Genomic DNA, 25,926 nt, shown 5'->3' with positions numbered 1-25,926 from the left:
TTGCTTAGATTTTCTTGTATTGATGGCCATTGTGTGACATTTGGATAATGTGGATGTTAGTTGCCACTTATCAGCCCAAGCTTGAATTGTCTTGCTACCTGTGGATATGGACTGCATCAACGCCTGAGTTGTGAATGATACTAACCATAGCGAAGTCATCAGTGAACATCCCCCACTTTTGACCTGGTGATGAAGGATGTTGATGAAGCAGATGAAGAAATTCATGATGTCCTGCGACTGAGATGATCGACCTCCAATAACCACCTGCCTTTTGACTCCAAACAGTGGAGAGTTTTTCCCTTTATTCCCATTAACTTCAGTTTTGCTAGGGCTCCTTAGAAACATTGAAACCCTACAGTGCAGGAAAAGGCCATCTGCACTGACCACAATCCCACCCAGGCCTTACCCTTGTATCCTGACATATTTACCCGCTATACCCTCTGACCTACGCGTCACAGGACTCTAAAAGGGCAATTTTTAGTATGGCCAGTCAACCTAACCGGCACATCTTTGGACTGTGGGAGGAAACCGGAGCACCTGGAGAAAAAACACGCAGGCAAGAAGTGTGTGCAAATTCCACACAGTGACCCAAGCTGGAAATTGAACCCAGGTCCCTGGAGCTGTGAAACAGCAGTGCTGACCACTGTGTCACCCCTTGAAGCTATATATGATCAAATGTTGTCTTGATAGTCACTCTCACTTCCCCTCTTGAGTTCAGCTTTTATTCTTTAGATTAAGATTATAAGGGAGTCAAGAGCTGAATGGCCATGGTGAAACTCAAACTGAGCATCAGTGAGCAGGTTATTGATATATAAACACTGCTTGATTACACTGTGGGCAGCACCTTCCAGTCACACTGACCGAAAGGAAGCTGATGGGGTGGTGACCATTTTGGGTGATTTTTGTGGTGTAGCCATAACATTTATGTTAACATTTGAATAGTTTAGTTATTCTGGTTTAGAATGCCAAAATTACAAGTGGGCTATTACTCAATAGAGTTTCCTGTTGATCGCCATCAAATATATCAGTCCCAAAATTTACATATGTGTCAATTGATTTAGCCTAGCATGGAAATGGACATTTCCATTTTAAGAAAACAAATATAATGCGTTGCTCAATCTTCAAAGAATTTTTTAACATTCTCAGAATGCTCTGAATGGATGTGATGTAGAATGTATGTTCGTAGAATGTATCCATCTCCATGGCAACTATTACACTTTTTTATTGTTTCTGAAAACTAAAAGCCGAACATTAAGAATGTAAGCATTTTCTTAACATGACATTAAGCCCAAATGAGACCTGTCTTAATGCATTCATTTAATAAAAAGAGTTCTAAAAGAACAGTGGTTGCAATGACCAGATTACCTCTGGAGATTACTGGATTCCTGTTAATGAACTTAAAGGCAGTAACCAGTCACATTTTCCTGCACATGAACGGTAAAGTTGTTAACCATCCCCAAGATTAAATGGTTAAAAAAGCATGAAATATGATCTCTTGTATTTGGAAAGCACTTTGTGTTTGAAAATATTTTTAATCAGGTACTGAGAATTGATAGCCTTTAATTACTTTACTTTTTAAGGAGTTTTGCAGCCAGGATTTTAATAGATAATTTGAAATCCCACATGTTTTACAAATATTGATGTTTGTGGAGAGAAAGTTGAAAGCAAAAAGGCTTTTATTTTGAATATTCCTAAAAGATAAGTCCAGAAAAGGATTTAAAATGGGATAAGTCAAGCCAAATGGCATACTACAGTTAGTTGCGAAGTTTGTGAGCACCATTTTTAAGTTAAAGAATTATATTGAGGAACCTATGTTTATTGTTGCTTGCTCATTAACCTTCCACTGCAGTAGTGCATTTAATATTTATGATTATGCATAGGGGAGCACTTGCAATTTTGCTTTAGTAAACAATGCGTGGGTGTGTGACCTGAGTTGGCTTTCAATTGATGACTTCAATCTTCAGGGGGCTCATCAGTCGAGTAACCATCAGTGCCCTGGTGTCCCTTCTCCAATCATAAGCAAGAACAGTTATTGGCGTATTGCAGGAGTATAAAGGATACAAGTCCTGCTGACGGCCCAATTAAAGAAAATCAAATGGTACATCGTCAGCTTCTGTTCCTGTTGAAAATGGATGCACACCACATTGTTGACCAGAAAATGATGCTGATAGAATGCAGTGTGTTTGTTATTTTTCAGACATGATTCTTGGTTAGAAAACCATCGGAAATCTCAAATTCAGAAGGTATGGGTTTTTTGACATTGAGTTAGTAAATAAATACAATATATTGGAGGTAATTGGATTAAAACTGATTTAAAGGTTTGAAATTTATTAGTGTTACAAGTAGGCTTACATTAACACTGCAATGAAGTCACTGTGAAAATTCCCTGGTTGCCACACTCCGGCGCCGGTTTTGGTACCCTGAGGGAGAATTCAGCATGGCAAATGCACCTAACCAGCATTTCTTTCGGATTGAGGGAGGAAACCAGAGAAAACCCATGCAGACAAGGGGTAAACTTGCAGACTCAGCACAGACAGTGACCCAAACTGGGAATCAAACCCAGATCTCTGGTGCTGTGAGGTAACAGTTCTAACCACCGTGGCACTGTGCTGCCCCAGGTTCATTTTTTCGTGGAATAATGCTTTGAAGGTTATGACTTTGAATCAGCCTATCTCGTGGTAATGTGCTTCTAGCGAGCAACTATTCAACTCAAGGACAGGGTTGAGTAGGCATAAAAGACCATATGACATAGGAACAGAATTAGGCCACTTGGTCCATCGAGTCTGCTTTGCCATTCAATCATAGCTGATTTTTTTCCTCATTCTCATTCTCCTGCCTTTTCCCCATAACCCCTAACTCTCAGATTCACCAGACACTGCCTGAAGAAATTCCTCCTCACTCTATTTTAAAGGATCCTTAAGGATTCCTTTAGCCTGAGGTTGTGCTCTCTGGTTCTAGTTTTTCCTATTAGTGGAAACATCCTCTCCATGTCCACTCTATGCAGGCTTAGCAATATCCTGTAAGTTTCAATAAGATCCCCACTTCTAAACTCCGAGTACAGACCCAGAGTCCTCAACTGTTCCTGGGGAGAGGAGGTATTCAAAAGCGAAGATATGGTACTGTAGTGATTATGTTACTAGAATAGCAATCTAGAAAGAGTTCAAATCCCAGTTTGAGAATTTGATTTTGGTTTTATCGATAAATCTGACGTCAGTAAATGTGACCATGAAGCTGTCCGATTGTTGAATGGTAAATATGTAAACTGGTTATTAATTTCCTTTGGGCAAGGACATTTTCCAATAATACTAAAGCATAGCAGTGAACAGTAAATCTCTGTCACAGTTCTTGTAAAGTTAATGATATTTCACTTTATAACGTTAAGATATTATACGTGAAAGCTCCGTGTGTAACTCGCTCACAAGATAAAGTATGACCAATTTCTTCAATCCCACATTTCTTCGTCATCATTATGTAGTCACAATGTTGGGGGTTTGCAATAGGCCACCCAGCAGAAGGTAGTGGAGCAGATATGTAGGTAGATTTTGGCAAGGTGTTAAAATAACAGGGTTGTTGTGGTGGGAGATTTTAACTTCCCCTAAATTGACTGGGACGGACTTAGTGTTAGGGGTGTGGATGGGGCAGAGTTTGTAAGGAGCATCCAGGAGGGCTTCTTGAAACAGTATATAGAAAGTCCAACTAGGGAAGGGGCCATACTGGACCTGGTATTGGGGAATGAGCCCAGGTAATCAATGTTCAGTAGGGGAGCAGTTCGAGAACAGTGACCACAATTCAGTAAGTTTTAAGGTACTGATGGATGAAGATAAGTGTAGTCATCGAGTTGAGGTGCTAAATTGGGGGAAGGCTAATTACAACAAAATTAGGCAGGAATTGAAGAATGTAGACTGGGAGCAGATGTTTGAGGGCAAATCAACATCTGGCATGTGGGAGGCTTTCAAGTGTAAGTTGATAGGGATTCAGGACTTGCACATTCCTGGAAGCATGAAGGGTAAATATGGCAAGTTTTGGGAGCCTTGGATAACGTGAGCTATTGTGAGCCTTTTCAAAGAGAAAAAGGAAGCATCTGTCAAGGCTAGTAGGCTGGGAACACATGAAGCAAGTGTGAAATATAAGGAAAGTAGAAAACAACTTAAGGAGTAAGGAGGGCTAAAAGGGGTCACAAAAAAGCATCAGCCAGCAGGATTAAGGAAAATCCCAAGGCTTTTTTTTACACATATATAAAGAGCAAGAGGATAGCCAGGGAGAGGGTTGGCCCACTCGAGGACAAGGGAGGAAATCTGTGTGGAGCCAGAGGAATTGAGCAAGGTATTAAATGAGTACTTTGCGTCAGTATTCACCAAAGAGAAGGACTTGGTAGATGATGAATCTGGGAAAGGTTGTGTAGATAGTTTGAGATCAAAAAAGTGGTGGTATTGGCATTCTTGAGAAACATTAAGGTAGACAAGTTCCCAGGGTGTGATGGGATATACCCCAGAATACTGAGAGAGTCATAAGATCCCTACGGTACAGGAGGCCATTCGGCCCATTGATTCTGCACTGACCACGATCCCAGCCAGGTCCTATCCCTGTAACTCCACATATTTACCCTGCTAATCCCCCTGACACTAAGTGGCAATTTAGCATGGCCAGTCAAGCTAACCTGCACATCTTTGGACTGTGGGAGGAAACCGGAGCACCTGGAAGAAACCCACACAGACACGGGGAAAATGTGCAAACTCCACAGTGACCCAAGGCAGGAATTGAACCTGGATCCCTGGCGCTGTGAGGCAGCAGTGCTAACCACTGCTACCGTGCTGTCTAAAGAGAGAAGTAAGGAAGGAAATTGTTGGGGCCTTGAGAGAAATCTTTGTATCCTCACCAGCTGCAAGGGAGGTACAGTAAGAAGTGTCACAACACCAGGTTAAAGGCCAACAGATTTATTTGCTAGCACAAGCCACAAGCTTTCAGAGCGCCTCTCCTTCATCAGGTGAGTGTGAGTGGGAGTGGTCTGTTCACATCATGCAAGGGAGGTCCCAGAGGATTGGAGAATAGCCAATGTTGTTCCTTTGTTTAAGAAGGGTAGGAAGAATAATCCAGGTAATTACAGGCTGGTGACCATTACATCAGTGGTAGGGAAATTATTGGAGAGAATTCTTTGAGACAGGGTTTACTCCCAGTTGGAAATAAGTGGACGTATTAGCGAGAGGCAACATGGTTTTGAGAAGGGAAAGTCATATCTCACAAGCTTGATCAAATTTTTCAAGGAAGTGACGAAGATGTTTAAGGATAGGGCAGTCGATGTTGTCTACATGGACTTCAGCATGGCCTTTGCCAAGGTCCCTCATGGTAGACTGGTGCACAAGATGAAGTTGCATGAGATCAGAAGTGAGCTGGCAAGGTGAATACAAAACTGGCTCAGTCAAAGAAGACAGAGGGTAGCAGTGGAAGAGTGTGTTTCCGAATGGAGGGCTGTGACAAGTGGCGTTCCTCAGGGATCAGCACTGGGACTTTGCTATTTGCTGAAGTCCATGTAGACAATATCCACTGCCTTACTATCATCAACCATCTTTGTCACTTCCTCAAAAAAACTTGATCAAGTTTGTGAGATACAACCTTCCCTTCGCAAAACCATGTTGCCTCTCACTAATAATACGTCCACTTATTTCGAGTGGGAATAAATTCTGTCTTGAAGAATCCTCTCCAATAATTTCCCTACCACAGATGTAAGGCTCACCAGCCTGTAATTACTTGGATTATATTTGCTACCCTTCTTAAACAAAGGAGCCAGTGAGGATACAAAGATTTCTCTCGAGGCCCCAGCAATTCCCTCCCTTGCATCTCTCAGTATTCTGGAGTATGTCCCATCAGGTTCTGGGGACTTGTGTACCTTAATGTTTTTCAAGAACCCCAGTGCCGCCACCTTTTTGATTTCATCTTGACTCAAACTATCTATACATCCTTTCCTAGACTCACCATCCACCAAGTCCTTCTCTATTAAACTGAAAGAAAAAAACAATTCTAGGATTCCTTCCTAGAATCTTCCTTCCTCAGTGGGATATATTTTTGTTGAGTCATGAACTATTTCCATAAACATCTGCCGTTGTTGATCAGCTGTCCGTTCCAGTCAAGTCTGTCTTCATTCTTTAGCAAGTACCCTTCCTGAGGCTTCTGACCCAAGTTTCTCACCCTCAAATTGAATGCTAAATTCTACTCTATTATGGTCACTGTTTTCTCGGGGACCTTTTACTCTGAGTATTAAACACTACCAGATCCAAATTAGCCTGATCCGTGGTTGCATCCATCATATATTGTTCTCGGAAATTATCCTAAATACAGTCTATGAATTCTTCCTCATGATAACTGAACTTTCCCAATCCATATGAAAATTAAAGTCACCCATGATTAATGTACTGACTTTCTTACTTTTGCGTGCCTTCATTATCTCCAGATTTGTTCTTTGACCTGCAGTATAGGTTATCTCTAGGGGGTCTACAGACTTAGTCCCGCCAATGCTGTCTTCCTCTTGCTATTTCTTGCCTCCACCCTTGTGGATTCTACATCTTCTGATCCAAGATCATTTCTTGCTATCATTCTAATTCCATCTCATTGTAAACTACTTTTCATAAAGACGGGCAGGAAGGAAAAGTCACATCACTGAATATTCCATTGCCAGCTTAGAACTCCTTCCAATCACATCTTTGTAATGAAATCATACCCATTAACCTCAATTTATTTGATTTATTATTGTCACATGTATTAGTATCCAGTGAAAAGTATTGTTTCTTGTGTGCTATACAGACAATGCGTACCGTTCCTAGAGAAGGAAAAGAGTGGAGAATGTAGTGTTACAGTCATAGCTAGGACTGTGAGGTAGGTCCATTCAAAAGTCTGACAGCAGGGAAGAAGCTGTTCTTGAGTCAGTTGAAAAAGGTGGAAGAGAGAATGTCGAGAGTGCGTGAGGTGTCCTTAATTATGCTGACTGCCTTTGAGGCAGTGGGAAGTATAGATGGTGTCAATGGATGGGAGACTGGTTTGAGTGATGGACTAGGCTTCATTCATGATCCTTTGTAGTTCCTTGTGGTCTTGGACCAAGCAGTAGCCATACCAAGTTGTGATACAACCAGAAAGAGTCTGTAGAAGTTGAGAGTTGTAGCTGACGTGCCGAATTTCCTTAATCTCCTGTGAAAGTAGAGGTGTTGGGCTTTCTTAACTGTAGCATTGGCATGGGGTGCAAAGACAGGTTGGTGATCTGGACACTTAAAAACTTGAAGCTCTCGATATTTCTATTTTATCCCCATTGATGTAGAGAGGGGCATGTTCTTCTCAACACTTCCTGAAGTTGATGACTATCTCCTTTGTTTTGTTGACATTGAGGGAGAGATTATTGTCGTCACATCAGTTCACCAAATTCTCTATTAATTCATTTAATTTGTGTCAAACGTTTAATTTTGCCTTTTACATTATTTCCCGTTTTGGCTCTGTTTGCTGCTCTTTTTTCTGTTTGTACACTCTGTCCGTACCTGTCACTGTCTGGGTGTCACACTCTGGGTATTGTTATCTAAGCGAAATCCTTTTGCTTTGTAAACCTACCTATTTACTCTCCAGAACCATTCCCCGTCTATTTAGTTTAAAACTGCCTCTACTTCCCTAGTTATGTGATTTGCAAGAACGCTGGCCCCAGTACAGTTCAGATGTAGACCATTCCAATATACAACCCCCTCTTTCCCCAATACTGATGCCAGTGCTCCATAAACTGAAATCCACTTCTTCCACACCAGCCTTGGAGCTATGTATTCATTTATCTAATTTTACGTATCCTGTACCAGTTTGCATGCGGTGTGGGTAATAATCCAGAGATTATAACCTTAGGGGGTTCTGTTGTTTAATAATGCTCACTCCTCAAACTCTCTAATGAGACTTCCAACTGCCCCTCCGGTCGCTGTTTTCAATCTCCCAATTGCCCCTCCACTTGCATTGTTTCCAAGTTTTGTAATATCTTTGCTATCTCTTCCCGAGATTCTTTTAAAATACAATCTTTCCAGACCAGCAGCTTTATCCTCTTTGTTTATTCACTACAGGGCCCCTTTTTATTTTAAATATGCTTGACATATTACAAATTCCTCATTCAGTACCATTTGTCCGTGGTGTGATAATGGTTTAATGTTTCTGCCAACTCTCATCACCCTATTATCCTATCTTTCCTCTTCTGATCCTATTTCCGTGTGCCTGAAAAATATTTAACTATTTTGTTTTAATGCTTTTTGAATTCTTAATAGGTTTTTTGACTTTTCCTAATTTCAGTATCTCCTCATATCCTGCATTTCTCTGCTGTGTACATACTTAATGCCTCTTTCCTAACCCTCGGTTGTTCCCTTCCCTCTCTGTGGAGGCCCACTTGTGTTTAATTCTTCTTTAGAGCAGTTGTCTCAACTCCAATCCGGATGTGGCCCGCGGGTCGTAGTTTGGAGACCCCTGCTTTAGAGGAATCTATCCGCAAGTTGAACACTTAAATGTTTTGTGTTGTTGTTTGCCAATATTGTTGCCCATTTTATTTTCAGCCCCTCAGAATCAATTTTTTTCCAGTGTAAGTCTGGTTTTCATCATTTGTATGTCCTTTGCTATCATAAAATGTTTTATATTATGACCACTATGGTTTAGATATGTCCTTACCTTTACTTTTCTTATCTCGAGGCTCATTTCCCATCAGATCCAACTGTGAATCTTCCCCAATTGGACTTTTTACACAGAGGTTAAAATGAGTCCTGTCCTATTGTAGAAACACTGCTAATAAATTTGTTCCATTTGAGTTTTGTAGACAACATGGAATACAGAATGAATTATGACTATGGCAAATCAGTCACGATGTCCAATTTATTTTAAGCTTTGTCCTCACCCAGTTTACTTAACTACTTTTTTTAGGCTACAGATGCGCTGTTAACACATCTGCCGTGGTATTGTTCAAGGTGAGTCGGTCGGTATTGACAGGAAGTTTACAGGAAATGCGCACGAGACAGATATTCTGGCGGTACTCTGTTTTTGCAGCACTGTGAACACAGTTGAGCATTGCTAAAATATTTAAAAGGGCCAGTCTGAGAAACAGTTGCCAAATGTAAGTGATTAATTTTGGTCCATTGACATATGTAAAATCTGTGTCACAATGAAACTAGGCAGCAGACCTTCCATCTGGATGCTCTTAAATTTCCATGACTTTTTAGGCGGCTTGTTTTTCTACTTTCCTACACACGTGCACGCAGGATAGTTTTCTCAGGGTGATGATGCATGGAAGCGATCTTGTAGAGTGGACTTCATGATACTGATAAATGTAATGTCGCTTGCCATTTCGACACGCCACCCTGCTCTCCTGTCCACATGTCCACCCTTGGCCTTTTGCAGTGTTCTAGCGAACTCCACTACAAACTGGAGGAACAACACCTCATCTTCCAATTGGGCACTTTACAACCTTGAGTTCAAAAACTTCAGAACATGAACTCTCTCCTCCACCTTCACCCCAATTCCATTTATTTTATTTCATTTCATTCATCCATTTTATCATCCTTCTTTCTCACTTCCACTTTTCCATTCCAGCTCTCCTTGCCCCCCTCCCCACCTCACTTTCAGGGCAACTGCCATAATCGCCAGGCAGTCCCTTACCCACCTGTACCTCTGTTCTGCCATTTACATGTTCTGATTGCTTAAATGGATACCTTTAGCGCCTTTCTGTATCCTCATTTACATTCCCTTTAAACCATTCCAGCCCCACCCTCCTAGTATAAATACCTGCTGATTCTGTTTGCTGTTAACACTGATGAAGGATTATCTAGACTCAAATCATTGGCTCTATTCTCTCCCCATAGATGCTGTCGGACCCGCTGAGATTTTCCAGCATTTTCTGCTTTGTTTCATGATATTATTTCATGAAGTGGATAATGTGCTTGGTGGTGTGGATGGTGAATATGTAGCTTTGTGGTTCTGGTTGACCATACTGCCCAGAACCTGGGTGATTGATATAAACCTGAGGTGTGGATGAGGATAATGTCGCAATAGAGGAGGGGCCTGATTGCTGTGTGGAAATGGCTCTGGGGGCTCATGATACTCTAGACTGGAGAGACGGAGCGGTGTAGCTGGATAAAATAACTGAACAGGGAACAAGAATCAGTACATATACATTCATGGGTTTGTGATATTACAGATTTGTTGTTCATGTTGTTGGATGCATTAGAGGATGGTTAAAATGGGTGTAGAGTGAGGTGAACAGATTGAACAATACGGCATTTGTGGGGGAGGAAGCTGTGCGTTGCAGGCTTGTCACAGAAAGACTTTGCTGCGGGCTAAAAGAAGTGGGCATTAAAATTCATATCAACTGTTAGATCCATTGTTAGATTGTTTATCTGATGTCTAATATTAGATTAACAAAAGTCCTCCAATTGAATATTGGGAAACTGCCATTATTTTCAGTCCCAGCTCCAGACCCTGCTCCACAACTACCTACTCCATCCCTCTCCCTAGTAAAAGTCCAGATTTGAACTGGTCTGGGGTCTCACGTTTGACCTTGATGAGCTTCCGACCTACTTTCACACTGTCCAACTTCACCCCATCTCTGCTCATCTGGTGCTGAAACCCTCATCTCTGCCCTCATTACCCGTTGACTCGAGTATTCCAAAACATTCTTGGCTGCTCGTCCACATTCTAGCCTCTAAACTTGAGGGCATCCAAAGCTCTGCTGCCCATGTCTTAACTCACAATAAGTCCTGTTCCCCTATCGCCATTGCTCTTGCTGACTTGCATTGGCTTAACAACTTAACATTAAAATTCTCACCCTAGCTTTCAAATTTCTCCATGTCCTTGCCCCTTTCCAGTTCTGTAATCACCTCCAACGCTACAACTCTCCGATTTCTGCACTCTAATTCAGGCCTTTTGTACATTGCTAGTCATAATTGCCCCACCATTTGTGGGCCTTCAGTTCCCTCGACCGCAAGTTCTGAAAATCCCTTTCCTCACCTCTAACTTGCTTTCCTCTAAGACATTTCTTAAGTTCTTGGTCATCTGATCTAATGTCTCTGTTTGCGGTTTTGGTGTCAGACTTTGTTTTATAGTGTTCCTGTGAAACACCTTGGGATGGTTCCTTATGTTATTAAAGGTGCTAAATAAATTATTGTTGATTCTTGAATGTCAGCTTTTGTTTGGCAGGCATTTAGGTATGTGTTTTCAGAAATACTGATGGTACAGACAGTAGGGAATAGGCTGGTATAAAAGGGAAAAAAAATTCAATTTTTGATGCTCATGGAAAAGAGTCAAACTTTAGGTTAAAAGACGGCAAAATGAATGAGCAGTAAGCAAATTAAGCCAAGAAGCTGAAAAGAAACCAATAGGGAGAAAAAACAATGTGATAACTGGGGATTCTGAAATCTTTCCAAGAAACTGCTGATTTTACTGGGTGGCAAGCCACCACGAGCTGGAAAGTGTAATTATAGCATGACAAATTTAAACAGTTCAAACACATTGATTGTGGACACAGGAAGTTTAAAGTTCACTAAAGAAAAAACAGGAAATGTGAGCGGATGTAGCACAAATGCATAAGGTGGACTGCAACATTTTACAAGTGCTGCTGGACTTGATATTTTCTGTTTAAATTTCCTAATATTACTGTGGAAGCCTCTGTTTCTTAACTATTTAGGTTGCCCAGTTGCTGTAAACAGTTTTCATTTGGTTGGTTGGTTCTGTTTCACAACTTTCTAACCAAATGTTGTCAGGAAAGACTGAAATGAGTATCGAATCATAGAATCCCTACGGTGCATCATTGTCCCATCGAGTCTGTGCTGACCACAATCCCACCAGGCCCTGTTTCCATAATCCCACATATTTGCCCCCTAACCTAGCATCCTGAGACAGCAAGAGGCAATTTAGCATGGCCAGTGTACCTAATGCTCCTGTGGGAGGAAATCAGAGCACCCAGAGAGAACCCACACAGACACAGGGAGAGTGTGCAGACTCCGAACAGACAGTGACCCAAGCTGGGAATCGAACCCTGGTCCCTGGAGCTGAGAGGCAGCAGTGTTTGCCACTACTGCCCCAAGTAGTGCCGAGATATTGTTTTGATGTAAAATTTCAAAGCATTTTGATTCTCAGGACTACGCAGTAACTTTGTATTCAAAGTCAAGCAATGGGCTTAAAAGGCAATTGGAAGTTTTTTCTTCTTGGAGCTCCGTGCACACACAGGGAGGCAATCTAGGTTTTGAAAGCTAATAGGATAGTAAATAATTTCAGCCTGGGATTGGCTGAAGCGGAGTGGGAGGTGGTTGTGAGAGACATGAAACAATCAGAACTTTAATTACCAAGGGCAAGGCCTAGAATGAGTAATGAGTATGTCAAGACAGTGTTTGAGGTCACTGCCACACCACAAGGTGCAGGAAACCTTTCTCCACCTCGACCTGTTCATTTTGCTGACCCTGCTGGAATAAAAATCACTATATAGATTTGGGCACCCCTTTTCCCATTCTCTGATTCATTTGCCATCCCTCCTTTTGCTTCACATTATCTTGATATTTTTGTCACACAAATACCAGCCCCTAATAATAGCTCACTAGAATCAGAGTTATGAATTTTCAGAACTTGGTCAGTAGTGAGGAAAGAATTGGGCACAGTGTGCCTATGTTTCTTAGAGTTTGGAAGAATGAGAGGTAATCATACAAAAATGATCATATATTGAAGCATACAAAATTCTTCCAGGTTCAACAGGTTAGATGCAGGAAAGATGTTTTCCCTGACTTATTAGTAGAGACAGTCCCAGAATGAGACCATTTCAGTCTGAGGAGAGGAGGAATTTCTTCACTGAAGATAGTGAATCTTTGGAATTCTCCACTGTAGAGGGCTGTGGTGACTCAGTTATTGTGTGTTCACGACAAAGATTGGTAGATTTCTAGATATTAAAGCTGTCAGGGAATATGGGGATGGTGCAGAAAATTGACGTTGAGGTAGATCAATGATCTAGTTGGATGGTAGACTAGGCTCAAGGGGCCAAATGGCCTACTCCTACTGTTTTCCAAGTTTTTACGAATAGAAATCCTTGGGCACACGTGGTGAATGGCCAGAGTTTGTTTGAAATATTGTTATGGGAAGTATAGATGGCATTTCTGGTTTTATTTGATTTATTGTCAAGTATTAATGTACAGTGAAAAGTATTGTTTCTTGCACGCTATACAGACAAAACATCTTCATAGAGAAGGAAAGGAGAGGGTGCAGGATGTAGTATTACAGTCATAGCTAGGGTATTGAGAAAGGTCAACTTAATGCAAGATAGGTCCATTCAAGAGTCTGACAGCAGCAGGGAAGAAGCTGTTCTTGGTTGGTACGTGACCTCAGACTTTTGCTTCTTTTCCCTGAAGGAAGAAGGTGGTAGAGAGTGTGTCCAGGATGTGTGGGATCCTTAATTATGCTGGCTGTTTCGCCAAGGCAGCAGAAAGTGTAGACTGAGTCAGTGGATAGGAGGCTGGTTTGCATGATTGGGCTACATTCACAACTGTTTGTAATTCCTTATCGAACTACGCAGATCAGGAGCCATACCAAGCTGTGATGCAACCAGAAAGAATGCTTTCTATCAAATCAAATATTTTTTGGCTATCTTATTTTCAATCCAAGTCTTTCAACTTTGTGGGAAAGTTAGATGGCAGCTGAAAGGAATTTTGCTGTTTTTGAAGAGAATTGATTATTTTGGCTCCTCCTTGATGTTGACTACCTGCTCAATTAGTAGTTTTTGATCCCACTTGTGATCTCATTGAGTTTCCTATCTACGCAGTTGTGATTAGTTGTTTTTCAATGGGTTGCCATCATTGTTGTCATCAGGTCCTTGAAACTAAGATGATAGCTTCATGATTTGTGTCCTCGGTTGACTCAGCATGCCAATACTGGAGTCACATGTCTTTGGAGAGGGCAAGCGTTGCCCCAAGGAAGGGGGTTCTCAAGCCCATGGTTCTGCTCACTCTCTTTGCTTTTGTCACTTCTCAGCAGAGTTTGTGGTCAGTTTCTGACTGTTGAGGCTTGTTGGCTATGGTGCTGCCACATGCTACAGATACTGACAAGTTCCTTTCACTCACCAATGTCAATTTGTTCCCTGTTCACTCAAGCCTTGAGCGTCCTTAAAACAATTTCTCTGTTTTGAGGTTGAGCACCGTTTTTGTGGGCTCAACTTGGAGAGAAAGCTACTGTGCTTTAAATTGAGAAGGTCGAGTGTTGATTCCACCTTTGCTTAAGTGGGTATTTCTAAAGCTTAGGAAAAGGTCAGTGAAAGTGCCCATGTGTGTTGTCTTTTCAAACTGCTTAACTAACCTTTCTGGAAGAATTTTTTCCTCCTTTCTATAGCTGCCAAAGGCAATGTTTTTCAAATATCACATGAAACAAATTCTCTAGGGAATTATAAATGTGGGCTGTGTTTAAGAACGCCATATAAAGATTGCAACACAAATAAAGAATTGCAGACATAAGTGAGGTTGAGATGTTTTAAACACTTCAGCACTGGTTGCTAAGCAGAGTTGACCATATCTCTGAAGCAGACAAAGTGCATGCCACAACAGCCCTTGACTGAGCAAAATTGTCATCTAGGGTCAAATACATAGTATGGAGCTGCAGTCATGCAGCCAGACAGGATGGCACAGTCCTTCCCTGAAGGGCAATACTGAAGCAGTTAGGTTTTTACAGCAATCTCTCAGCCTTCATGGGTATTTTCTGTTAGCTCAGAAGTTGCCAGTTTTATTGAACTTGGATTCAGAGTTTACTGTGATGGGATTTGAACTCACCGCCTTGTGGTTGTATGTTCAGTATCACTTCAATACCTTTATATTCTTTATTGTATGATGTTTCACTTTTTAGGATTGACAGTGCAACAGGCGATCAAGACAGTTTAAAGTATCCTTTGGCCAGGGACCGGGGCAGTTCTGCCTCTTTTGGATTGCATTCTGCCAGTTCCGCCAGTGTGTCTCGGTATAGACACGATGATATTCGAATCCTCACTGGATTTCAAAATGAAGAAGGGGGTAAGACTAGCTTAAAGCCTTAATTATCTTCAACACCAAGTTCCGACATTGCATCATTAATTAATTTGATTTTCAATACTTCCTTCTAATGTAGACTAAGATTGAGTGTTTTATTCCCAATACACCATGATCCTTCTAGTGAGTGAACATGTAATTAGTTCCACAATGAGTAAATAGATTAATCGAGAGTCTCATTAGGGTTTTGAATGTGGAAATACTGTTTTATTGTTTAGTGGCAGCTGTGGCTCAGTTGGTACCACTCTGAGTCTTGGGTTCAAGTCCCACTCCAAGGCTTGAGCACAACGATCAAAGCTGAACTCTAATGCAGTACTGAAGGAGTGCTGCACTGTTAGAACATAAGAAATAGGAGCAGGAGTAGGCCATCTAGCCCTTTGAGCCTGCCCCGCCATTCAATAAGACCATGGCTGATCTGTTAAGAGGTATCGTCTTTCCACTAAGACATTAACTAGAAGTTCTGGTTGTCCTCTTGGGATCTCGAAGAGGATTTATTCCTGGTGTCCTGACTAATATATATGCCTAAATTATCGTTATCGCCTTGTTGTTTGTGGGAGTTTGCTTTGCGCAATTTGCAACGTTCTAGCGGTGAATAAGTTGATGTAAAGTGCTTTGGGACATTGTGATTTTTGAAAAGCACCATATAAATACAAATCTTTTTAAAACTTGCTTGGCTGTTGCTTTATGGCTCTTGAGCATTTTGCATGCTATAGTTAAATGCTTCTGGGCCAGGTACTACTGAAAAGTTAGCTATTTAGTGTTCACATAATTTTATGAGCATGGAATTCATTGAACTTGACACTTACACAATGTTATAACATTTGTTAAATAATTTTATGCAAAACTTCAAGTCCTAAAAGGATATTAATTTAAAAAAGTATTTTGGGATTTGGGCTCAATTATTGTCCATCGTTCATTGCCGTGAAGAAAGTAGTGGGCCAATTGAGTGACTTACTAGTCCTCTTCAGAGGAAAGCTAGACATTGTATGGGACTGAACAGTTATAGCCAGACCGACTAAGGATGGCAGGTTTCCTTCCCCAAAACACACTGAGTAACTCCTCGTATGCTGTATTCCAGTTCTGGCTCCTTGGACACTTCAATCACGCCATCATAGGTTGCCTTGCCTGTAATCGCCAAGGTCCAAAGCTCTGGGATTCCCTCCTTATGCATTTTTGGTGCATGTTTTATTTTCTCTCTCTAAATTGGATGAAGCTTCTGATTGTCAGCTTCGATGTCTCCTCATGCCTTGATGTCAAATTTTGTTTCAGCATCTTCCTGTGACAAATCTCCAGATGTTTGACTATTAGAAGTGCTGTAGTAATACAAGTTATTCTTGGTCACGTCAGTCCTTCAGTTTGAATTGACCATGATCGCTGTGCTAATTCTGCAGGGTGTGCATGTAACTGAGTACATCACTCGATAGGCTGACCAGCTCTGCCGTGACAGTCTGTTAACTTTTGCTATCATGTCCTGTGGATATTTGCCACTGTTGTCTTAACCACCACCTGCCAAGCAACTTGCACATCTCTTGTTGGAGACTGCCCTTGGCTGGCAGCTCTCTTTTGCTGTTCTTAATTAGAACCGTGATAATTCCAATTGAATGTAGGGGTACTTGCACCATTTGGCTGGTGATGGCTTTCTCTGTAGAACATCAGTATTGTGTGCAACTGCCATTACTTTGTGTGGAAGCTGTTGATAGCGTGCTATCCCAGGCCAGCCAATTCAGACTGGAAGTTCATAATGAGTAATAAATGAGGCTGAAATTGAAAGCTCCTGCAGAATTGACCCGGTTTGATATTGGCTAGCACCAACATGGTGATTCATTGTTTGTTACTCTAATAACCATTAATGGAAAATTTGTGCTTTGGTTTTTCTATCGATGATGCTGAGTTGCATGGGGGGATCCTTGGTTAAAGAAAACATTTGGTTAGTTTGGGATTGGAAGGCACTGCAGAGGTGGGGGGACGGGAATATTGAAACATTATAATTAGATGAATATCTTGCCACAACTTTCTATGGATGGGGAGAGTAGTGGAAGAAAGAGGTGAGAGTTACGGTTCCAGGATTGTGTATGTACACTTGTGATTTATTTTGATTATTCCAGTATTAAATCAGTTGCTTTTCGAGCGCTTTTTCTCTAACCTGTATTCATGTATGGAAGGAAGTTTACAATATTTGCTATTTAGGCTGAAAGGACAGGACTTGTTGAATTACGCCAATTAACTAGAGGCTCTTAATGGCCCTACTCTGATTTCACATAGCTAGCTGTCAGTGTTAACTTCATTTATATAACTGTTCAGTGAACAGGGTGTTGTATTGCATGGCCAGGCTAAATTTTAACGTTACTCTGCTTGGGTACTATCATTCCTAGCTGTTTTGTGTCGATTTGGTGATGTAATTTATCAAATACTGCTCTCTAATAAACATAATCACTTCCAAGTTTCATTGTTAAACCTAATGTACAGAAGTGGTTTTGTCTATTAAAAAAATAGAAATTGCTAATCCCATTGGGCATGCTTGCTTTCACAGGTGGAACTTAAAACCACTTCTGTGGTTGTGTTTACTTTTCCAAAACTGCAATGGTAACTAAGTATAGAAGTGAATAACTGAAAACAGTACAAGATTATGTTAGTCATAGTTTAAACTAGCAGGTACAAAGGAATAGTGACAGAAGACCACCACGTAGAGAGAGACAGACTGAGTACTAGCCTGAGGGACTGCAGATGCCGTACTAAACTAGTATGATGACACTCAGCATGGTAACTAGTCCCAAATGTGCTGGGTAATGGGGCATTTGTTTGTATCTTTAAAGTCTAATTATCCTTACAGTTATAATTGTTTGAAGAAATTGCTTGGGGGTTTTAAATTCTGCCCCTTTCTCTCTTTTCCTGTAGAAAGGAGGTCAGAAAGAGTAAAAGTGGGAATGAGAGCAGAGATTCTGCTATAAAGGGAGAGAATGAGCAATGGACAGTGTGCCGTAAGAGCCTTCCTTATGTCAGGTATGGGACTAGGTTAGTATTGTATAAAAAGCTGAACTAAGCACTGGGAATGTAAGAGGCAGCAGTACGTTGGCCTATGCTAAAGTATCAATAAGATGGAACATAAGACCAGATACAGGAAAGGACCAGAACAACACTGTCAATCTTACATAGGGCTGCAGTAATTTAAACAATGTTATAATTCACAAGTGGTTGAAATGCAAGTTAATATTAATTATTCTGTGAATTTTACTTTCGGTGATGATGATGCTTAACATATATTTCAAAAGCAGATTTTATTTTGTGTGGTGTATTTGTAGTCTTAACCCATGGACAACTAAAGCATATCCTGAGTGATGGACCCCACAGTCCAATTTGTTGTTTTTTTCTTCATAATTCTTGTAACTATTGCTGGATATGACAAGTTTTGTTTTTACAATTCTTGAATCCACCCTGTTTTTATGAATGTTCACAGCCATTTATTTTGTATAGTCATTCTAGTTGTTTGGTATATCTTCACAACCAAATTGTTTTTTGCCATTTGGGGAATAGAGGGGAAGCGGTGGAAGGACTTGCAAGCTGATTATCAGCCTGTTAAACTGCATTGAATCATCCTTCTGTGGCCAACAAGTCCTGTCGTTGGGCTCAGACCTGGAGCTTCTGGTCCAAGGATAGGAGTGCCACAAGCTCTCGCACTCATTCTAGTTATGAGGAGAGATGCAGGGAAACATGTTCAGAGGCACATCATTAAGAATTCCATTGTGTTTATCACATGATGGTTATTAACTTTTGGTTCCTTTTAAGGGAAAATGAAAACCACAGTACATTAACATTTTTTTAAGATCAACTGTTGCTGAATATTTTTGGAGTTTTTTAATGTCTACTGTTTAAAGCTGGGAAGTTGAAAATCTTTAAAAATACTGAATAGTGTAGGAGCATGTCTTTTAGAAAATTGATTGAAACCACCCAAACTCAACTTAACAAACAGAACAATTTTCATCCCAGTGGTGTGAACACAATTCCAATTCCAGCTTTGACCTTTCTGTGTTCCCCCAGATAATCTTTTATAGTACTGTGCAACAGTACTTTCTTATACTTGGGTTATTTCTATTTTACTACTTTTAATCTATTTGTGTGCTGATCAGAAGCCCTTTTTCAGGCCAAGGGCACCCAAGATTAGTATGGTATAGCCAGATGCTTCTTCCACTCTGTCACAGAAATATACTTGAAGCCCAACACCTGAAGAGCACCTATTATTGCCCCCACCATGTGACACATGTATCCCACACCATCCATTCTTTGGTTTGTGAGAGTGGCATTGCCTGTGAGAAGCACATTAGTACATCGCCCCATGTTCCCCAGAACCTGGTTTCAGGCTAATTAAACCCACCTTGCATCCAGCAGTTGAAAATGACTTGCGATCATCTGATTAGGGTGGATTTGAACCTATGTGTCAAAGGTGAAAAGCATCTCTTTCCCCGTGTCAGATTCATTTTGAATATGAGGGCCCTTCTTTCCATTTCAACTTTCCCATTCACCCTCCCAAGAGTTATTGTTTCTATTTTAATGAAATCTGATTTTGGCTGTAGCGTTTTGGATTTTGGACTTGATAACTGCAAGGAATGACCTCCATCTCTTCTGTACTAATTAACTCCTGTCTCTGAAAATAAGTCTCATTTACTGGAAGACCATCCTGCAGTTTGACATTTTACCACTTAGACTGAGGTGACAAACATCAGTCTCACCAGCAAATGTGTCCTTATGGCACAGTTTTCGTTCCTAGATGCCAAGTCACGAATCAGAAATGGTGAATTGCCTTAGCAGTTAATGGATTAAATAGAATATATAAAGACCTGCAATTAGTGGGGATGATGTCAGCAGCATTTGCCGTTGTTACTCCATTGAAACTCCCAGTTACTTTGCAGAATAATGTGGAAATGCAGAAGCTGCAATTGAGATTCTGCTCCTTCAGCAGATGTGTAGTCCAGGTCCTCAAGTACAATCCCTAAACAATCAGTGAATTGACACAGACTTCCACTTTCATGCTGTTAGCCTTGCTGTAAAAGTCCTTGAAAAGGTTGCACATTGTTGAATGCATAGCTTGGTTTTTACTGTGGTACTCAGTTCATAACTATTGTTAAACATCGCTATGGATCATGAAGGGGTTAATTTTATTTTTGGAGAATGTCAGTTATCTCCTATAAATTCAAAGTATTTGAGATACTTTAATGTTATTCTAGATGTCTGAATCCAGTCATTTATTCAACTATTTGAAAATTTAAATGAAAAGTGAAGAGCAGTTAGCCCTTTTAACTTCCTGGTTTCTTGTCTCAGAGCACTTAAATATCATTGCCTGATATCACTGATACCAGGTGCCTGGAATCTCCTTGACGCCAGCTTTAAACTGCCCTTAGAGGGGAAATGTGTGCTGTAACTAGGTGTAGATCTTTATTGGCAAACTTCTTCACAGTTAGCGGCAAGCACCATTCACCACTCTCCTCAAAATCCAGCCCTAATTATCTAGAATTTTTCCTATGAGCTGAAATTTGCACATTTATTACGAATTACTCTGGATAGAGAACATAATTTCTTTAGGAAGTAAATTTTAAGATATTTTGTCTGTGATGACTGGGTGCAAGCTATGAATATATTGATTTGGCTACCTTTTGTTCTGAACATATTGGTACCTATTAAGTTAAAGTTTATTTATTTGTCCCAAGTAAGGCTTGTATTAACACTGCAGTGAAGTTACCACGAAATCCCCCTAGTCGCCACAATCCGGCACCTGTTTGGGGTCAGTGTACCTAACCAGCACGTCTTTCAGAATGTGGGAGAAAAACTGGAGCACCCGGAGAAAACCTACACAGACACAGGGAGAACATGCAAACTTCACACAGACAGTGACCCAAGCTGGGAATCAAACCTGGGTCCTGGTGCTATGAGGCAGTAGTGCTAACCACCGTGCCACCCTTATTAACTTTGGGTTTTAATAGAGCAGCACTTTTAGAAGTGTTGTATTGTGTGTCTTAAAATTTAGCTTAACTTTTCGTAAAAACAACTCGAGTTTACTGAAATTGAGTTTGATCACCTGAGAAAATTTGATTTTCTTTACAGGCAGATACGACGTCAATGGAGGACTTGGTGAAAATGCCTATGGTCGGAAGTCGTTGGGGCAAGAGCTGAGGGTTAATAATGTGACCACGGATGTAAGCAGCATTCAGCATGGGAGTCGTGCTTTAGCCACAAAGGAGATGAGGAAATCACAGGGTAGGCATTTTAACAACCCAGCGTTTGGATAATCGGCTGCTTTTAGTGGTACCATTTCTCATGACTAGCAGAGGCATAAAAATTACATGACCCTTCAAAGGGTTTTGCTTTATTGCACTTATACAATTCAAAATATCTGTTCGTGTATGTACTCCTTAGGACGTAGGTGTTGTAAGCTTTTTTGTTTCATTTGTAGTAGATTTATGCTGGGATATTTCTCCATGCTAAGATGAGTTTCAGTGCAATTTTATTGAGTAAGGGATTAAAAAATGTCATAGAACTCTAAGGTTGTTTGTCCAGGTACTAAAAAGATTGTTATTCCTATAATCATGAGCGCCACTTACTAATAGCTCTAACTTTGGCTTGAAAACTCAATCACAAATGCCTAGAAAGTTTTTCAAGAGATATTAATGGCTCTGACTTTACTTTTTGTAGGATTGCATGTGTTACTCTTTAAATTAATTATCTACTTACTGACATATTTCTTTTTCAAGTAACTTTCTGCCTTGAAAATACAGATGCAAGTAATTAAAGCCATTAAAAAGGCCAACAGTAATTGGAGTTTTATAAATAAGAGACACAGAGTCCGAATGAAGGGTCCATTTGTGCCAAACAATGGTTAGACCATACACTGACTTTTGTGCACTTTGAAGGGGTATGCAAAGGTATCGAAAGCGCTGTGCATAGTTATGCCAGTGTATGACCAGAGCTGAGAAACTAATTGTGAGAAAGAATAAGATACTGGAATTTCTTCCTTAATTCCCTCCTGAATGGCTTGGCTCTACTTTTAAGGTTATGTACCCATGTTAACACCCTGTTCCACTGGCAAAAAAAGGTTTCTCTATCAATTTTTTTCAAAATTCAAAAACCTCAATCAAATCAATTCTTAACTGGCCAGGACACAAATCCAATTAATGTGATCTCTCCCTATAATTTAGTGCTTGGAGCTATAGTAACATTCCACTGCACTCCTTGAGACTAGTGTATTCTTTCTTGTGTGAAATGCTTAGCTATTTTTAATGTTCTGACCATGACATTCTGCCATGTATATGTGAATCTAAACCTTATTTGATATCCACTGTTACTAGCATTATTCAAACAAAATACTTGAATCTGTTCTTTTATGATGCATGGCCTCACTCGCCTGTGCTTGAAATCCACCTGATATGGTTCTGCCAATTCACTTCATCCATCATAATTTGATGCTCCAGCCTGCAACACTTATCACCGGTCTTTGATTATTGGCAAACTTGGATATGTGACTATTATTATCTAGGGCATTAATAAGTACAGTTGCAGCACCAACACGCATCCCACGGTATATATTAGCCGCCTTTTTCCACTACGTTATCACTGAGCTGGATTTTGTAGTCAATGCTCACCGTTGTCCTTGAAAAAGCAAGCTCTAATGTGGGTTTTTCCTTTCCTGATAATTTCCATTTGAAGCCAAGTCAAGTGGATCTCCAGACCCAGTAAGCAGCCAACCATGTTGCAGTATTCTCGCAGGCAACAAAGCAGGAAATTAAATGAGGTCATAAGACCGTGAGGAAATGGAGGGCCATTTAGCCCCTTGAGCCTGCTCTAGCATTCAGTAGATGGTTGATTTGAATTGTGGCCTTAACTCAAACTTTGTTGTATGACCCTTGACTCCCATGTCAATCTGAAATCTGTCTAATTCGACCTTGAACTTATTCAGTGACCCAGCATCCACTGCCCCCTGGGGAAGAGAATTCCAAAGTGTAACCACCGTCTGATAGAAAAAAATTTCTCCTCCTCCATCTTACATGGGAGACTTCTGCAACAATTTGCTGGTTGCTTTGTGGGGAGATCCTTTAATAGCACACCCTTGAAGTAGAATCACTGATAACAACTTCTGGATTACCCCATCATTCTGGTAATGACAGCGAACACGTGAGTTTTATTTTCATTACCACTGCAAAATTTAGGGTCACCACCCCTACATTTTATCTTCTAGCTCCTGACCAATGTCCTTACCAGATCAATAATTTGTCTTCAGTTTTTAATTTTAGCTAATAGTCCCTTGTGTGGAACCTTATCAAATACCTTATGGAAGAAGATAAAAACTACATCCTGTCATCTATATTAAATACCTCAACATTCAGTTGGATGTGTACGACATGACTTGCTCTTTCCAAGTCTATGTTGGCGCTCTCTGTTCAGTTTAAATTTCTCCATGTGCTCAATCACTCTGGTTTTAATTACAGGATTCAGTAAGATCCCCACAGCAGGTGTTAAACTAATAAATATCTCATTTCTTGGTTTCTCTCCCTTGAATAGTGGAGCTACATTTACAATGTTTCCCATGTAGAGGAACAATTTGGAATTGAGAGCCTTTTGGAAGATTATGGCTAAAATGTGCAATTTCTTTACATGATTTCTTTGGAAAACTGGGCAGGGTTTCACTCCTTGAAGCATTCTTGCTTTCCCTGGGATGTCAGATATATTATCCCCTTCCTCTACTATGAAGATTGGCACAAAGTAATTATTCAGCAAGTCTGCTATTTCATCATTTTCATTTGCAATATTACATATCTACTTGCAAAGAGTCCACATTACCCATGTCTACTACCCTTTTTTTAATAACATGGTTGTAAAAACTTTGTTTTAATCTTGATATTTTGGTTCCTTTGGTTTTCCTTTTTGTCGCCTACTGCTATTTGCCTTCCTTTACTGTTCTTTATATCTCTCAGTCACATTGGTCTGCACACTTTTTACAATGTTGTATGCTTTTATTAATTCACATTTCTCTCCACCATGGGCTGCTATAAGGAGTTAAGAGCTCTACTTATCAAGGGTATTACTATATACTGATCTATTTTTTTTCCCCACCATCTGTTGTTCAAAATCTGTTACATTTCTAACTTTTCCAACTTTTGGGGCAGCACTGCTGTCTCACAGTGCCAAGGACCTGGGTTAGATTCCTGGCTTGTCTCACTGACTGGAGTTTGCACGTTCTCCCCATGCCAGTATGGGATTCCTCCCACAGTCTGAAAGATGTACTGGTTGGGTGCATTAACCTGAACAGGGGCCGGAGTGTGGCGACTAGGAATTTCACAGTAACTTCGTTGCAGTGTTAATGTAAGCCTTACTTGTGGCTAATAAACTTTACTGATGAAACATTAACTCGTTTCTTTCTCCACAGACCTGCTGAGTACTCCCAGCATTTCTGTCTATACTTGTCTGGTATTACAGTTTTGATCAGTTTGTTGTCATCAGTGTGTCTCATTCCATTAAAGCTAACCATACCAAGCGTCTAGAATTTTAGTAATTATTGACATTTCTCCTTTTAATAACCTAACAAATTTGATATTTGATCACTGTCAGATAAATGTTCCCTTACTGTTAAGATTAACTAAACCTAACTCGATGCGGAATGTAATTTGACCTATGTCTTGTAGGTTTGAGAATGCATTGTTCCAGAAACCTATCTTGAATATAGGCAACAAGTTCACCAGTTTTGAGTTGAGCTACTCTACTCTATCCTTGCCAATCAGTATTTAAATTAAAGCAACTGCTTTTGCTTTAAACCTCTCCAATCTCTGAATGAATACATTCTGTTACTTAATTGTTGCTATCAGGGGCCCTGCAATCACCAATCAGTTTTCTTGTCACAGAGCTAGATGGAATCAGAATCCACTGGGTTGTTTGTTGAAATGTGAGAGTTTTGCAAAGAGGCCTATACTCTGAAAATGTGAAACTGATTCCACCACACACCGTTTTGTACTTAGTAATTTCAATCTTTGTAAGAAAGTAAATAATTTTTCGTCTAATTATATTCCATTTAAATATTGCGAACGTGAATGAATCAAATCTAATGTTTCTTTATACCAAAGATACTTGGAAAATTAAAAATATATAGGGAAGGAAATGATTAGATTCAATATAAACTTTAAAAAAAAGTGGAGAAACATGAGATTAAAAATCGAGAAGTATCCAAGACCCGATTGTTTCCACCCCAGGATTTTAAAACAAATCGGTGAGCATGATGGAATTCTCATGATTTTTCAAAGTTCTCTCGATTCCAAAATTGTCCCCTGGGATTGACAGTGTAAATCCATATTAATTTAAGAAAGATAGGGAAACTAAGCAAGTATTAATATTTGTTATGAGGAAGATATTCGAATCTGTCATTAGGGACAGAGTGACTGAACATTCAGATACTGATCAGAGAGAGTTGGCATGATTTTGTAATAGAGAAGTCATGTCTAATAAACCTAGTTCAATTTTTTCAGGTAACTAACATGGCCAATAAAGGAGTGTTTATAGACAGTATTTGTATGCACTTATAAAGTACTTAAATGGTAAATTGTCAACAAAGTTGAGAGTACATGGAATTGGAGCACTCTGTTGACTTGGATGGGAATTAGTTTGGAGGTAGAAAAGAGAACAGATGTGCATTCAACTAAGCAGGATGTGGCTAGTCGTATCTCCCAGGATGCTGGGGCCTCCAACTAGTCACTATTTATAAATGATGTGAGTGAAGGAATGGAGAAGTCTAAGTGAAGTTTGGTGACAGCTAATAGTATAGTTGGGAGTATGAAGTTGCAGGGAATAGTTGATAAATTGAGTGTGGGCAAAACCGTAAAATATGGTATAAAGAAGTGCGAGATTGTTTGAGGCT

At 40.2% G+C, this 25,926-nt stretch overlaps 1 protein-coding gene across 4 annotated transcripts in view; it reads left to right on the top strand.

The window, feature by feature from the left end:
- smg1 (SMG1 nonsense mediated mRNA decay associated PI3K related kinase) overlaps positions 1–25,926 on the top strand; it is a 165,610-nt gene that overhangs the window by 9,472 nt on the left and 130,212 nt on the right. Inside the window, exons 1-3 of one of the 4 annotated variants that reach the window (XM_080207050.1) lie at positions 14,944–15,023; positions 17,934–18,038; positions 21,132–21,284. In XM_080207050.1, the coding sequence (XP_080063176.1) occupies positions 17,996–18,038; positions 21,132–21,284 (196 nt within the window). In that variant the 5' untranslated portion in view covers positions 14,944–15,023; positions 17,934–17,995. Of the gene's footprint in view, positions 1–14,859; positions 15,024–17,933; positions 18,051–21,131; positions 21,285–25,926 lie in introns of those variants that run through there. The other 3 variants (XM_080207049.1, XM_080207048.1, XM_080207051.1) reach the window with 3 other exon arrangements.

This window comes from Carcharhinus amblyrhynchos, chromosome 18 (assembly GCF_965287045.1).
Source record: "Carcharhinus amblyrhynchos chromosome 18, sCarAmb.v2.hapA, whole genome shotgun sequence".
Taxonomy (NCBI): Eukaryota; Metazoa; Chordata; class Chondrichthyes; order Carcharhiniformes; family Carcharhinidae; genus Carcharhinus; species Carcharhinus amblyrhynchos.
This window is presented reverse-complemented; position numbering and strand designations above follow the sequence as displayed.